The 17,531-nt window shown below is 40.5% G+C and overlaps 1 protein-coding gene across 1 annotated transcript in view; it reads left to right on the forward strand.

Moving 5' to 3' along the window:
• The window catches only part of LOC131935224 (protocadherin-16), a 74,032-nt gene that overhangs the window by 32,069 nt on the left and 24,432 nt on the right, over nt 1-17,531 (forward strand). The window contains exon 3 of the mRNA XM_059291596.1: nt 15,176-15,353. Coding sequence (XP_059147579.1) covers nt 15,176-15,353 — 178 coding nt within the window. The remainder of the gene's footprint in view (nt 1-15,175; nt 15,354-17,531) is intronic.

The following is a 17,531-nucleotide window of genomic DNA, read 5'->3' on the forward strand; positions in this document are numbered from 1 at the left end:
TTTGTATATAAACTCTATTTCGTTCGGGGCGACCCCCTCCCCCCACGAGACGCCTGAAAGAAACTGTTCTGTAGACCACCCGTCTCCCTCCCTACCTTGCTGTAGACCTAGACCCCCTCCCCTCCCTAGTTACAGCCCCATCAGGTATATGCCCTCGGGGAAGGTTAAGGTCTCTATGACTCACCCCCACCCCCCTAGCTCAACTTTTCTTTTGTTACGTCTCCCGTTCTCCCCCCCCCCCCCCCCTCCCTCCTTCCTGTAGGCTAAAATTTTTGACACTTGTTTAAATACGAACGGTCTAAAAATAGCGTGGCACTGACATCCAGCCTCGAGTTCCGATCATGAACATTGCATGTGCCGTTTTTTTTTCTTCTTTTTTTTTAATTTCATTGTTACGGTGTATGAGTCGCTGACAGCTGTGCACCACTCCACCGTGGTGTGGCGGGGCGGCTGAGATTTGTGCTCGTGATTTGATTACCTGTGACCAGTTTTGAAATTTTATTTATCGGGTTTGAAAAAAAAAAGAAATTTATTAAAGCACGAGGGTCTGCGCGTCACATCTGGGTTGAGTGGTGAGCATACTGGTGTGTGGGCGGTGCTGGTCAATACTCATTCCTCCAACACTATTTATTTATTACTTATACCTAAAGTATTTTAAAGTCAAAATCACGTTTTTTTAATGATCCTGGAGGCATAGAATAGATTGAAATCGTATGTCCAGAACAGCATATACGCCTTTATTTTGTAGCAAAACAGTTCTGGCTATCCATTGCAGTGAGGTTTGAACGATGTGGTCTTGTGGTCGAGTACACGATTTTTAAGCTTTGAAGTTCATGGTACGGTATGGTCGGATGGTAGAGTTCACGAATGCTAACCCGAAAGTTTCGAGTTTGGACCTCCACTTTGTGTGTTTGTCCGCCCGGTTATGATCAGAGTATCTTCCAGGCATCTCTTCCCCCCCCCCCCGAAATTTTTTTACCGCCCCTCCCCCCCCCCCCCCCGAACGAAATGAAATTTATATAATTTATATAATTTATATACTTTTTACAGTGTCCGCCCCCCCCTCGAAGAAAGTCTACCGCCCCCCCCCCCCGAAAATTTCAAGTGCCCCCCCCCCCGGAGAAAAAAGTCTGGAAGAAACACTGGTTATGATAAGTACCTGACTCACTTTAGGGAAACAAACAGCGGCTGGGCATAGTGCTGAACACTTTATCCCCCTGTATACCGATGTAATTGAAACTGTGTTTCCTCTGTCTCGTGATTATTGGACACACGGGAAAAGATGAAGTCTTAAGTTCGATTCTTGGGCTTTAGTCCCGTGTCCATTCAACTCTGGTGGGTTCCTGGCTATACTCAGATATAAAAAAAAAAAAAAAAAAAAAAAAAACAAAAAAAAAAAAAAAAAAACAACAACGGCGTTTTTTCTTGAAAAGGGAAAACCTGACATGACCAGTATCCGAACCAGGAACTCTAGATCAAAAGCTCTTCACCGCCACGTCGCCACTATACCTTCCTTTTGTCGCGTTAAAAAATTGACACCTCCCCATAATCTGCCTAACGCCGAACCTTCAAACGGAACATCCCTTGTAGCAACGCTAGGGCTGATATTTACCCTGATATTCGCTGCTCAGGTTAGCAAACAAAAGGGGATGCTAATTCTACGCCGAGGTAATTCCTCTTCAATATTTGAATATATCGAGTCGGAAATTGTGTGTGGATAGCCCCGTGTCTATTTTTAAACTCATGACGTAAGGCGCATTTCTTCTGTTTAGCCAATGAAATGCGTGGGTTGGTGAACAAGAACTGCGTAAGAAAAATATCTTTAAATAAAAAATTTCAAATATTTGACTTAAAATACAATAGGATGTATTTTATTTTTATTTTTCAAGTGTATGTGATATATATATATATATATATATATATATATATATATATATATATATATATATATATATATATATATATATAGCCTATATATATATTCGAATAGAATAATACATAATTATGTATATATTAATTCAGTTTACGCCGTGTGCATGTTAAAATATCAAGGCAGCCTTTTGGCAGGTCAGGGTGAAACATTCCCTTCACCTTGGTGCAAATTGCGTTTGTAAGGTTCAAGTTCAAATACGTGATCGTTGTAATGAGGACAAATACGGGAACCTTGTGCATATGACAATGCAAAAAAATAATAGCATGCCTTGGTTAAATCACAATGAAAGACAATTTAACCTTCTGCCAACTGCTCCCATCAGGTTCAGGTATGAATACGTGATCGTTGTCTGCATGTGCACTGAACCGTGCATGTTACGATGTTGTAACGGCAAGGTAAAGAAAAAAAACTGAAATTTAATACACTCGTATTTGAATAGCACCATCAACACGAGATTATTAAAAAACTATTTTGTCTACAGTTTCAAAAGATCGTATTTCGAGATTTTTTTTTTTCGAGGCGCCCTGAACTTGGGGATGGAATAGGAGAAATAGGACGAACAGGGGGACCCACCCTCACCTTTTTGGCCTGCGTGGGATTCGTTCATGCGTACCTCGCCTGCTGGGATGAGGCAACGGGGTAGTGACCTAGCACTAATCTTGTGTGACGGGTTCTGTGGCACCCTGCCTGCGTCTACCTGACAGGGTCTATGGCGCCCCGCTTTCCTCCAACTGACAGTGTCTATGGCACCCAGGCTGCGCCGACCACTTGGGCCGGGGACGATCGACTGCTCTCCGTCTCAATCTTTTAATCTGGGGCGAGACGAGTGACAGGGCTATTCACGTGACGGGGTAGTTCAGCCGTGACCAGACAGAACGTTACACAGACGGGGTAAACTGCTATCACCTTGTTGCGTTTAAAATAGCAGATCGAGTTCAAAATTGTCTGTAACCTTCGCATTTGATTAAATACATTTCCTGAGGTGGTACACAAGCACCAAATAGAAGTTTCCGATATTTTACATTCAGTGCAACACAACAATGACGTTGGTTGATACTGCCTTAAACAGCTCCCCACCTTTTCTTGTAATGCGCACCGCACTATTTAGCACTGTATAATCACTAGAGGACGCCGCCGCTAAGTCGTCAACGTTGCGTGTGTGCACCAACCAGCACTGTGGCGATATTATCCCAACACTCGATGTGACGGTGCGAAACATTGCGTGTACTGCGCACCGCACCAACCAGCACTGTGGCGATATTATCCTAACACTCGATGTGACGGTTCGCAACATTGCGTGTACTGCGCACCGCACCAACCAGCACTGTGGCAGCATTATCCCAACACTCGTTGTGACGGTGCGAAACATTGCGTGTACTGCGCACCGCACCAACCAGCACTGTGGAGTGAATATAAACGCCACCCCACGTGACAGTCCCCCAGCCTTGCGTGCTGTAACACCATCCGGCCGTTGTTTAAAGAGATTAGATGCTAGCGTCACCAGCTGATCCAGCCGTTGGGGCGATACGATCATCACCATAAAAAATGACACCGTAATGGAGAGAGGATTCCGTTAGTTGTGTAGAGAGGAGGAAGGGGCTCATAACCGATCGCACAAGCCGACTAAAGACGTGCCGGCAATGGTAGTAACTCTTGCATAATGTGGTGATTGAAGACTAAGATACTTGGTTGATTCCTATACTGTATCTTTATCCCGGCATAAATTTTAAGCCCCATTAAGCCCACCACTGTTGTATGTTTATGAATACCTCTAGAACTAAAGTCATACGAACACGGGTTAAGCCATAGGATACTCAACCTCATTCTCTATCCTTCCTGTTATTCCATCATCCCCCCTCCCCAATCCCGTCTTAATATTTTCTTGCTCGTGTCGCCATGTTCTAAAAACACGCGAGTTAATGAATGCCCATATAATACGGACCTTGCAACGCGTTATAATCAATGGGGTTGTGTTTTTTTTAGACCCCAGGCCAACGATGAATTTTTTCCCCCCGCATAATTGCCTCTGTCACAAGAAGACAGACATTGATGCTTTGTTTCCGCCCTGCTCACCACCCTACGTCCCCGTCCCAACTGTGCACCCCCACCCTACGCCCTCACCGCACCCTACGTCCCCCGCCCCACTATGCACCCAACACTATCCCCGTCCCCCTCTGCACCCCACCCTACGTCCACCCGCCCCACTGTACACCCCCACCCTATCTCCCCGTCCCCTTTGTGCACCCCCCTCCAATATCCCCGTCCCCCTGTGCACCCCCTGCAACGCTCCCTGTTTACCACTACTTTCTCCCTAACCCCCCTCCCCGTTCGCTCACCCCCCCCCCCCCTTCTGATGGTTTCATTAGCGTTGATCTCCTTGGAATGAAATGTAGCACTATCTCCCCCTGCAGTCAGCCAGCTCGGGGCGAGCCGCACCATTGATTCACACTTTCTCACACAGATAACGGGGCAGGAAGAAAACATCCGATGGAAATTTGATGAGCGACAATGTTATGCACGCCGCGATAAAACGGCCCAGTATATGCATAGGAGGACAATGCCACACGGCTCCAGATGTACGGAAATTTTTTCTTTCTTTTTTTTTCTGGAAATGGAAGACAATCATACACAGGGGGTGGGGTCCTGGGATAGCCGAACCAGCGTGACCCCCGTTAAAGTGCTGGGCATTACTTTAGACAATCAAACACCAGGGGTAGGGGGTGGTGGTCCAGGCATAGCACAGCCAGCGTGACCTCATCAGACTGCTGGGCGACCAGTCCTGTTGCCAGGGGGGACGCCCTGGTGCTGTGGAGCAATGTGGCATTTCGAACGGGGAAGAAAGGGTTAAAGCATGAGTTGTATTTTGTGTTGTGGAGAGATGTGGCATTTCGAACGGGGAAGAAAGGGTTAAAGTATGGGTTGTGTTTTAGTGTTGTGGAGCGATGTGGCATTTCGAACGGGGAAGAAAGGGTTAAAGTATGGGTTGTGTTTTAGTGTTGTGGAGCAATGTGGCATTTTAAACAGGGGAATACAGGGTTAAAGCATGGCTTATATTGTAGTTTTGTAGAGCAATGTGGCATTTTAAACAGGGGAATAAAGGGTTAAATCATGGCTTATATTTTATTGGTGTCGATCAATGTGACATTTCAAACAGCCAAACAGTGTATCAAAAGTTCTGAACAAATCCTACGCTTTATTGAATGACTGTATTGAACACTACACAATGAAGGTGGTCCATTGACTAAAAACCTGATATGAAAGCTACACATTGAAGATAGTTCCTATATCATAACCTGTTAATGAACGCTATAGAATAAAATTTGCCAATAGACCAAAACCTTTATATGAAAGCTATATTCTGAGATGGTCAATATCAATAAGTCCCTTGGAGTCTAAATGAAAACTATACATGACGTGCAGATGGCCGTATGATTTTTGCGTCCGTTAAGACGATTTGTCGTTGCAATTTCCGTTAATATTTAATTGCTTTGGAGTTTTTCTCAATTCTGATTATTTTATTTTTTTATCTTGAAAATTATTTCGAATTACTGTCAATTGTAATTATACACACATCCATTAAGCGGGGGTATTTTTTTATACATGTAATTATTCCTAAAGAGCGCCACCTAGGCCATTGTACACCTTTTTTTTTTATATTTCTGTTGATATCGATAAAATTTCAACTGATGCGTGTGAGGAACATGTATAACAAATCGAGTGGATGGAAAATGTTTTAGGTTTACATCGGGCAATAAGGGTTTAACTCGCCTCGTACCGCGAAGGATGGAACATCTGCAGCTGATCCGGTTAGTACAATTTGTCAGGCGCATGCGCGGAAGTGACGAAAACAAGAGACAGCTCGGGGGTATGCATTGCGTGTAAATGTTAGCGTTTGGTAACCCCTTTCTTTTCCCGAATGGTTAGCTAACTCGTCCCTGACAGACTTTGTGTTATGAAATAAGTATTTTTTAGTGCACCGCTTGGGGATTAAAAGTTCGCGTTGCATTCACATTGTAGTCACGTGACTGTGTTTGTTTATCTACACAGTACTTCTACAAACTAGAAATTATTTTTTTTGCTGTCTTCCAGTTAATGAGTTACATTTACAATATGGCCTATGGTTCATAATTTTTTTCTCGTCATGTTAAAACTAGTTTCTTTTTGAAAGTAGATTAAGCAAATTTTACCTAGTGTTTTTTATATATATATATATATATATATATATATATATATATATATATATATATTCTACCGCCCTCGCTGCCTTGTGTGGGCACAAAGACGTCTTAAAGACTCTAGCTGTGCGGACCCCAGAGACGTCCCATGTATACTATCCCTGAACACAGAGTCTACACGTTTCAATATGCCATTGTACTCGTCAAGTCCCATATAATGAACTGAAGTGGTTTCTATTAAAACATAGGCCCCACGATGGACTCTGATAGTTGAGATATGCATAGAAGGCTGATCATATATTGTCGTAATTCTACATGTAATACCAAGTCACGCACACAGAGACGCGTTGCCCCATACAAATTGTTCATAAACCAAATCCCTTAGACCGTGTTCTTGTTTTAGACTTGATCCACGCCCTTATTCTCTATGTAGATCTCTATCTCGCGGCATTATACACGGGCTTGTGATGATCTATATCATAGAACATTTCATCAGGGCCATAGAATGTCTTTATCATAGAGCATTTCATAAGGGTGTTAGAATGTCTTTGTCACAATGTATGGACATTTTGATGTGTTTTTTTTTTTTATTTCAAAGAGCCGGCTAAGTGGACATTTGATTGTCGTTAACAGAAGATGTAAGAGGCATATTCAAATATCTCTTATAAAAACGTTTGTAGATCTATGTATTTACCGTAGAGAACACTTACTATCAATGTTAATTTCTGAGTCACCATGTCCGCCTACTGTTCAAAATGCCAACTTTATCTCGGAAAACTTTCTCTGAGCTTCAGTCTGCCGGGAGTACACATTTTCCCCAACTAATAGGCTTATTAAACGTCTCTTTCGAAATCTCATCCTTGAGAAAATGTTCTTTAGACATCTTTAAGATTATGAAACCATTACCCTTCGTCTTACTTTAATGTCAGTGCCAGTTTTCATTTAGAATTGAAAACCGTTGCGGTTTTATAGTTCTATTTTTTAGAGATTTTTTTTTTTACCACGGTGTGTTTTATAGTCGCCATAACTGATTAACTTTTTTTGAACTGTAGCCCGGACTGTTCCAACAATCAAATATGGGTATGTTTAGAAGGCGATCACTCAGATGTCCGTTCCCACGAAGAAGTCTCCAGCAGTGAATACCAGAGCCGGGGACCACAAGACTCGAGACCGGCACCACAGTAGTGGGTCAACACACAAAAAACTCGAGCTATCTCCGATGACAGACCGAGGGCTTTTATTTGTACAATTTGATAGAAACGTAATCTCCCCCGCGCTAACTGTATTGTGGGTAGCGTAGACTCGGCTCCAGCCTAACATTCCAGCCGTCCCTGGTAAACATATCCCCCCCTTCTCCTCCTCTCCCACGCGATTGATTCTTAATGAATATGGATTATTCATCGATCAGCGTAAGCCGAAAGGTTATGATTTATTGATCTATCTGACCAGTTTCCCGAGCTGACCGGCATCGATTTCCAGTCATCTTGGATATTGATTTATGACCTGTTGCATCCCTGTGATGCTCAGGCTAATGGTCAGCTAATGGAATTGGGCAGACAGCGTGCTACTTAATAGGTCAGTCCGCGATCTCGTCTAGGGCTAGAACTAGTGAGGAACCAGAGATGGTGCTATCCGGGGGGGGGGGTGTTCCCTCCCCTTAGCAAAACTTTTTCTAGCTCCAAGGTATGTTAAAGCTTTTAAATGTTGGTGTTTTTTGTTGGAGAAAAAAACGGATGATGTAGACTTTATAGAAGCCGAATGGGCAGGTTTAGAAGTGTAATGACTGGCGAGTTAAATACCACTTAGAATGTTTAGTGCAAAGCTTTGAATAGACGAAATTATGGTTCTTAAATAAAAAGTTTCAAATATTGTGGTGGGATCATCGCAACAAGCAGAAATTGTGGGTATAACTAGTACTTAAGTAGTTAAGTTTCTTCCAATAGAGTTAACGTTTAATATATACAACTGTGAGAGCAGTGTAAATCTTAGTTCGTAACTCTATAAATAAAATGCGTTGAATATTAGACAAATATTAGTAGACTAGTTTTTTTTTTTTTTTTTAAAGTTTTTTTTGTTACATGGATCATGGGGTCAACTGGTTATAGGGTGTGAGTGATTGATAATTTGGCCATTTCTCTCCGAGTGTTAGGCTGTTTCTGTCCCATAATAGTAAGAATTGTTGTCATATGTATCACAAAATAGTCGGACAGTGTGTCATATCTATCCCATAACAGTGACGTGTTTTTTACATATGTATCCCATAATATAGTCGGACTAATAAATGAACACTTTGTCATGTTTATCACATGAAAATGGGACACTTAGTCATAGGAATAACAGTGGGGCATTTTGTCATATGTATCCAGAATAATGGCATCTAGTCTCTTTTACCATATTAAATCTTAACTTCAAGTCCATCGTTAAAATTTGTTTTACACAACATACCATTTAGCTTTTTTTAACCTTTGACCTTACATTGCCTGACCGTTAATTAATCTTCATCAAATATGTACCCAAGTAGTGAAACAAATTAAATTACAAGACGGCCGAGTTCCGCTGACGTCACACCACCAGCAGGCACACGTTGAAGAGACCTTAATTCAAACACTTTTCGCCCAGTCGCTCAAGCACCACTTAGATCCTGATGGTGAGGGGGGGGGGGGGGTTACTCTTGTATACTCCACTGATAGAGCGTCTGACTTCAAAAGTTACACCCCTTTGGTCGGTCTACACCGAGAGACCCTTATCTCATCAACACGAGAAATGCTCTCCACTTTTTTTATATCATCTTGAGGGAATATTTTCGTGGGTTTCTAAAGCAAAACAAATGAATATTTGTTATTTAAAAAACGTAATATAATTTAATTTTCATAAACAAACTTATCGCGAAAAGATGAAAAAAAAATTGTTGGCACATTTCAAAAATAGTTTTTGAGTTGTTTAAATTATATACGCTCTAATTACACAACAACATGACAAATGATATTACAACCGCATGAGAAACTCCAGAAACTCCAGAAAAAAAAAACAGTTTTTCATCAAATTGAGAAAACATGACAGGATCCGATCAGGCAGTATCTATCCAACTTAACGTATAGACTCAAGTACCAACCAATGACAAATGGTCTTATCTACCCAACTTAACTTATAGTCAAATAATGCATTAACCTATGACAAATTCCCGTATCTACACCATACAAATAATGCACGTAGAATAAAGTATTAACCTTTGACAAATAACCGTATCTACACAACATAACTACTAGACAGGTAAAAGTATTAACCTATGACAAATCCCCGTATCTACACAATACACATAATGCACGTAGAATAGAGTATTAACCTTTGACAAATTACCGTATCTACACAACATAACTACTAGACAGGTAAAAGTATTAACTTATGACAAACGGCACGTATCCACACAACCTACGTATGCGATGTTTGATGGCATGTACACAACATGACAAATGACATTGCTGTTGTACATGCATGATGACATGTTGATACGATCTAATACTGAATCATCCAAGTTTGCAACAACTCCCGAACATACATCAGTATATCAAACTGCAGACAAGGGAGATTATAGTTTATGCTTTTATGATCCACTTTAAGGGAGATAAGCCCCATGGAGTACGAGAAAGCCCCTTTTGCTATTTAATCGTTTCTATTTTTAAAAAATAACGGTCGCCAAGCTCTTGTATGAGGTGCTAAAATTATGTTGTTGTTTTTTTTCATTTATTTCTTCAGATTTCACGTTAGATTAGTTATGCCGTTTTTTTAATAGACAAAGAATAACCCACGATTTTAAAGAATGTGCTTAACTTAATTATAATGTTAACGTTCTTGCATGTACTACGTTTCTGCAAGGAATAATATAAACAATTTTTTTTTTGGAACCACTATACCCTAGATCAGAGGTTCCCAACCTTTTTTTACTCTAGAGATTTTCTTATAGTCATACTGTATTAATAAATAATAAACAAAAATGTTTCAAAATAATAAAATTATTTGGCATTTTTTTCAAATTGCATACACACAGAGAAATGTATTTACAAAACGTAAAGAAAGTAAACAAAACACATACATACAAAGAAAACATTTAATTAAAAAATATAATAAAGTCAATGTGATCTTTGGCATTGCATTTCATTGGCCAGAGCTTCATAATTAGGAGCGTATGACGATAATCCCGTTAGCAGACAATCATAAAGATGCTCATCGGTGAGTCGAGATCTATATCTTGATTTTATTAAGTTCATGTTTGAAAACAATGATTCGCATAAATATGTCAAACCGAAAAATGATTCAAATGGCACTAGCCGTTCCAAGCTAGCGTAAATAGTGCAGTCTGGCTCGCCGCTAGACAAGTTGGGACAAGTATCGAACATATTTAATAAACCTAGGCAGTCAAAAAAAATTAAAACTGTAACAGATGAATAAAAATAAATCATATTTTAAAATAATGTTTATGAAAAAAATTCTGTCGAATAGTGAGAGGCAGGCACATACGAATCGTTCAGCGGGCGTCATGGCGCCCGCGGGCACAGGGTTGGGAACCCCTGCCCTAGATACTGAACCATAAATAAAAGATCACGTTTTTTAAATTCGGATAGTTGTTGCTAGATGTATAAGAACGAATAGGGTCGGCCCTACGGAGTATCGCTAGTTTTATTAAAAAAAGAAAATATCAACCAACATATTTTAGAAGATTTATATCTTCAACGCATGTATGTAGTATGTATCACGTAGATTTAAAAAAAAAAAAATTACACTTGTCTTTAAAATCTGATGTATAGGATTTGAATGCTTTTAGTCTTCCGTCTATGGATCGGACGACGGAATGCCTTTTAACGTAACATAAGCAAAGTTTATTTACCAACTAGCTATATGCAAACAATTTTCACAGACATAGTGTGTTCACAAAAAGCTTTTTTTTTTCACAAACACATTTACTTTCTGGTATATTGAATATAGGGGGAAGTACTGTAAACTTGAAAAAAAAAAATGAGTTTTTGACAAATTTTAACGCCCTTCATAATCGGAAAAAAAAGTTTTTGCTATTTTGTCTGTTTGTATGTATATCTCAGTGTTTGGATAATGTTAACTTTTCGTCTTCATGTGTTTTCGTAAACAAGGCTTGTTTTTGTCACATGGTTGCTAAATCGAAAAGTCTCGAGTTCAAACCCTCGGGCAGATGAGGCTCCAAAATCAAACAACTGCTGCCTTGTAATTTGTTCTTGCTTGGACAAAAGCTATGGAAGCAAATCCAAAAAGAATAGCAGGCTGAAATCGGAGTCAATGGCCTCAATGGCGCATAACCAGTTGACTCGTATACTTAATTGTGTTGGAGGGGATCCCTTCCAATACTAAAATTAAGAACAAAGAAGAAGAAGTCACATTTACCTACGATTTCCGCTACCACTAAAGTGCTATCCCAACTTTTTTCTGTTAGTTACGAATGTACCTGAAAGTTCAGGGGAACTCACTCCCGCTTTATTAAAAAAAAAAAAAAACAGATGTTCACAGACCGGTACACAATTTGATTATAAAAACATTCGTTTGTGTACACACAATTTTAAACAACCCCTCCCCCCCCCCCCCGGCTAACACAGCGCTATTACCTTAACAAAAACATATGTAAACAAAAACCGTTTCAAAACCCGCTAGACTATGAGTTATTTTTCCCTTTAACCGTTCTGTTTGCTTTACTCTACTCTCTCTGTGTACCCTTAATCCGCACCTCTGTTTTTGTAATGGGATTCCCTTTCACCCCCTTCACCGTATAGAGGTAAAATAACGCGGTATTCTTCTTCTGAAATATGTTCGATAATTTCACCGGGGGGGGGGGAGAAAAGAAGGGAAAAGGGTGGGGGGGTGTATGGCTCATCTCAGTTGTAGGTAAACGTAGCGAAACAACAACCACCGAAGGAAAGTCGATCTGCAAAAATATGCTGGTAGTTTTTTTAACCTTGGTTATGTTGGGGGTGGAGGGGTGTTATAGCCGGGTGGAGGGGTGAGAGTCGTGAGGAAGCATGGCAGACGACTACACCAGTCCCAGACGTTAAATGTAACACGGTGGTAAAAAAAAACACGCGAAATCCGCGACGCCGCAGCGCCCTATGCCTTGAAATTCACGGCTCCAAAAGGGAAATAATTAACCGGACAAAAGGCACGGGTGTAATCCTCTTTCGGTGGCGCCACCTAGCGGACAATCGAACACTAGGGGCTGATGGCGTGGCTTACAATAGGGTTTTATGGTCAACCAGTGCGTTAAAAACTAGCGGTGGGGCGCGTTTGGATTGTCTCTATTCAGGTACAATTTGTTACGGGGGGATCGTCACTACGGATTATATGGAGGGAGTTTGTCACCGCTAAAATCGTGGGGGCGCCACCCTAAGGAAAACAAACAGGCTCGGTGAAAGACTGGGGGACACGGAGGAAACGGGAAATTTGGTATGTGGATGGGGTGAAGCATGGTGACAGTATAACATGGGTCGGAGTAAAACATGGGTCATAGAAAGCCTACAATATGGACTACAGGAGTAAATCATGGGACACAGTTAAACGGTGCTTGACAGACCTAACACATTGACGGTTTAAAACAGGGGTCTCCAAACTTTTCAGTCCGAGGGCCGCATTGACTATCAAATTTCAGTTCGGGGGCCAGTTTCTTCCAGGCATGTCTTTGATTTTTCCGGGCAAAGTTCCTCAGCCATCACCAACAAACGTTTTTTCCGTGGACAAAAAAGATCTCCGCGGGCCGGATGAGGGGACCTCGCGGGCCGTAGTTTGGAGACCCCTGGTTTAAAACATGGGTCATTGACAGTGTAAAACATGGGTCACGTCACAGTGTAAAACATGGGTCATTAACATCGTAAAACATGGGTCATTGACGGTGTAAAACATGGGTCATTGACATCGTAAAACATGGGTCATTGACGGTGTAAAACATGGGTCACAATAAACCATGGGCACAGACAAGCATGAAGCACAGCGCAAATCATGGGTCACTGACAGCGTAAAGCATGGGTAAGAGACATTACGAATCCCCTAGCAACATCCTGATCACACGTAACATGTTTCAGTACGATCTAAAAAGTTTTTCGTAAAATACACGCAACACACCAGACCTAACAGTCAGCCCCAGTGTTAATTTAAAACCACCATTCACCCTCGGGCGATTTGCTTCTCTCCTAAACCCCCGTCCCCCTCCCACTGTTTGAAATATTTTCCACCTCCCGTAGATTGTGTGATACAAATCGTCACGACTCAGCGGTCCTACACGCATGACTCCCCGTGTAGGCTTACTTTGTAGACTCCCCCACCCCCACCTTTTTAATATTTTTCCCTGAGTCATGGAGCTCGTCATTTGGGCGCCATTGTCTGTCTTGATTGGTCTGGATCATTGATCTCATCACAGCCCACCGGGGTATTTTGGGGGTTTGTGTGAACCTCTCATCAAGGTCTGGGGTATGTTGCAAGTACACGTCACACATGCTGCAAGTACAAGTCACACGCTGTCACTTGTTCGTGAACAGTGAGCAGGGCGTTCAAGTTCACGTCATTTTACCAACTCCCCTGGGCGCACAACGGTGGCTTGTGATAATCAAGTTTGATGCATCATAGAGTGTGTTAAGAGTAACGCAAGAGAAAAGTTACCGAGTTTATTCTCTTTGACTAGTGAAAAAAATCACCATTGTGATTGGTCCATTTGAGGCTTTGTTAAGTATCCTCATAGCAAACAAACGCATATGGTTTGGAGGAATGTAACCCAACGGTAAATCACAGTCATGCAAGGCACAGTGCTATAAGGGAGAATGCGAGGAAGACATAGACGAAATAAGGGGGGGGGGAGCGACTATGGAGTACATTAAGGAATAGACTAAGCTGCCCGTTGCAGTATTGCCTAAAGCAGCAAAGACCAAGAACGATGACAAAAATGTATGAGAAATTAAACTGTATTGCCCCATTGACACCCCCCCCCCCCCAACTCCACCCCTGAAGGGTTTTTGGACGATTGTTGATTGACTGATGTTCTCTAAACCTCGTAGAAGACACAAGACGCCCATCACCCCCACGTATTTTTTGAATGTATTAATTTCAAACGAACAGAATATTTGCATAGCGGGAAAATAAGGATAGCTAAATACATGTCACGATGTAGTTGAAGTAGAATTCACCTGATTACTTGTCCATGGCGTGTTAATTACAGTGTGTGTTCAGTGTAGTGCCCCGCCTCTGTAACTTTCCCTGTACCGTGGGGACGACTTGACCGAGGGGCAGATCGTGTGCTGAGTGTTCTCAGCTCTAGTTTATGCGATGTTCTTGAGCGCTCCCAGCTGTTTAATATTCACTTCAGTTGGAGTGGGGGATGGGGAGGGAGGGAGGTAATGCTCATTAATAAACATTAAACTGAAAGAAACCTCTACAATGAAAAATCGTGAATTATTTTTAAAAATTATATTTCTTTTATTATTATTATTTTAATCTAGTGTTGTATGCTATTTGAAACTTCATACTTAGATTACTATAGGCCTACTGATTTTAACTTCTTGACTATGTTTGCAAGTTAACTATTCTATACCATCTGATGCTATTTTTACTGTTTCTATAACTTTTATCTGTAAATATTTGATACCACCTGTATATGATATCACCTGTATTTGATATCACCTGTATTTGATATCACCTGTATTTGATATCACCTGTATTTGATATCACCTGTATTTGATATCACCTGTATTTGATATCACCTGTATTTGATATATCACCTGTATTTGATATCACCTGTATTTGATATCACCTGTATTTGATATCACCTGTATTTGATATCACCTGTAGTTGATATGATATCACCTGTGTATGATATCACCTGTATATGATATCACCTGTATTTTATATCACCTGTATTGTATATCACCTGTATTTGATATCACCTGTAGTTGATATGATATCACCTGTAGTTGATATGATATCACCTGTATTTGATACTACCTGTATTTGATGTCACCTGTATTTGATATCACCTGTATTTAATATCACCTGTATTTGATATCCACAGGTATCAGCAACGGATCCAGAATGTGGCAACTCTCAGGTGACCTACAGAATGGGCAACATGCTGGCGCCTCTCAAAGAGTTCAGGGTGAACTCGCTGACCGGGGACATCTGTGTCCAGGGGGTGCTGGACTACGAGGTGGCCACGTCGTACCAGTTCCAAGTGGAGGCGGTGGATTCAGGTGAGTTCTTTGTGTGGGCTGGTGGTCAGTGTATAATTGAGCCAAATGCTGGTCAGATAATTGGTCAGTGTTTACAGTCTGTGTTGGTCAGTTTAAAGCTTGTGTATTGACCAATATACTTTCTAAATTGTGCTGCATTTATCACATATAATAAAAAAGTTAGGTCCCCTTTTAGAACCTGAAGCTCCATGGGGCAAGTGAAGTAGAGTTTACCTGTTTCTGTGAACTTGGAATATAAAGGGATAGTGTGGTCATCACAATGCCCAGCCTTTACTTTCTTTAACAAAGGTAAGGCACTCTTCAGATTGGGGTGAACTCAGGGACATTCTACTGACTTGATCAGGGATTCAAATTCAAAACTGTTGGCTAGTAGTCTAGTACTCTACCACTATGCCACACCATCCCCACATATAATTTACCAAAATAGCAGGTGACAGGACAAATGATCTCAGGACAAATGATCTCAGACAAAATATCTCAGACAAAATATCTCACGGACAAATGATCTCAGGACAAATGATTTCAGGACAAATGATCTCAAGGACAAATGATCTCACGGACAAAAGATACCAGGACAAAATATATCAGGACAAATGGTACCATGGACAATTGATCTCAGACAAAATATCTCAGACAAAATATCTCACAGCAAAATTTTAATAGTGTGTAGGATGATTTTAGTTGATCTGAATTTTTTTTTCATATTGGTTTTTTAAATTTAATTTTGTTTATAGGCCAATTTAATAATTGTAAGAAATGTTTGCCGCATAAATTTGTCACATTCCACTAAACATTTTAAAATTAAGATTACTAATATAGTATGCGAAGTTTAAAGAAATTGTTCTATAGATAGCATAGGTGGGCTTGCAAAACATGAGACAAACCTACCATGTCAGGTTGATGAAACTATATCAAGGGGAATGAAATAACAATAAAGACACACCTTCGTATCAAGGTGGCCGCCCGCTTTGATAGCAGAGACATGCCTTATTGGAAAGACATCCGCCCTCCATGGACAATACAACTAGTCAATAGTTATGCGTCGGTCACACCTTAGTGATCAGGTGACAAATGCTTATTTAAACGACAGCGGTCATCGCGGAGCAAAGTTCGTCATATTGTGTATGCAAACAAAGCAGTATTAGTGGTGATTACTCAGCTATGACCTCTTACGTTACATCGTAGAAAGGTTATAGGAACTTAGTTTCTAGTGAATTTATGTCGAGCAAGAGTTCACACAATAGTAGACGATCACATATTATTGGATAGGTGTGATCATAGCCATACGATTGTCAGCAAAGAAACGTAAGCATTATATTTGTGTTGATTATGCAATAAAAACAATGGTTTTACGTTAGAAACCTGAAGATCTGCTATTACAAAAATTAAGTTTAATAAATCTTGTGATGTTTTGTTAAGTTTGCCAAATTTATTTTACCCACAATTATTATGTGTAAAAAAATAAACAAAACCACATGCCAATCAATAAAAAATGTTCAAAACAACTAAAATTATCGTATACACTATTAAAATTTTGCTGTGAGATATTTTGTCTGAGATATTTTGTCTGAGATCTTTTGTCCATGGTATCATTTGTCTTGATATATTTTGTCCTGGTATCTTTTGTCCGTGAGATCATTTGTCCTTGAGATCATTTGTCCTGAGATCATTTGTCCTGAGATCATTTGTCCGTGAGATATTTTGTCTGAGATATTTTGTCTGAGATCATTTGTCCTGAGATCATCATTTGTCATGGAACCAAATAGCAATATCCTTTTACCCTAAAGCAATAGTTGTCATAAACAAAGTCTGGTCAATTAAACCCAGTGAAGTAGACTAAGTCTTATCATAAATAGACATATTTGTTCCTTTGCTGAATGTGTCAGATGTGATAGAAAACTGTGTTTTTCAAAAGGAGAAAATAATTGACATTTAATAGACAGAATGTTTGTATTTGAAACCTTTATTGCAAATACAGTCTATGATGTGTTGAGATTCAGTGCACAAATGTTGTATCTGCATGTTGTCATCAATCAATAAGTCTCAGTTTGTTACTTAGTATTCTCTTGCTCTGAATCTGCTTTTGGCTACAACCTCTGGTTCATTCTATTTTGTTAGACAAACACATTTCACCTGAAGGTGAGGGGGCGGGAAAGGTGGGCGTTTAATGCATAAAAC

Source organism: Physella acuta, unplaced genomic scaffold (assembly GCF_028476545.2).
Source record: "Physella acuta isolate Inbredline_101_S28 unplaced genomic scaffold, ASM2847654v3 ptg000138l, whole genome shotgun sequence".
Lineage (NCBI taxonomy): Eukaryota > Metazoa > Mollusca > Gastropoda > Physidae > Physella > Physella acuta.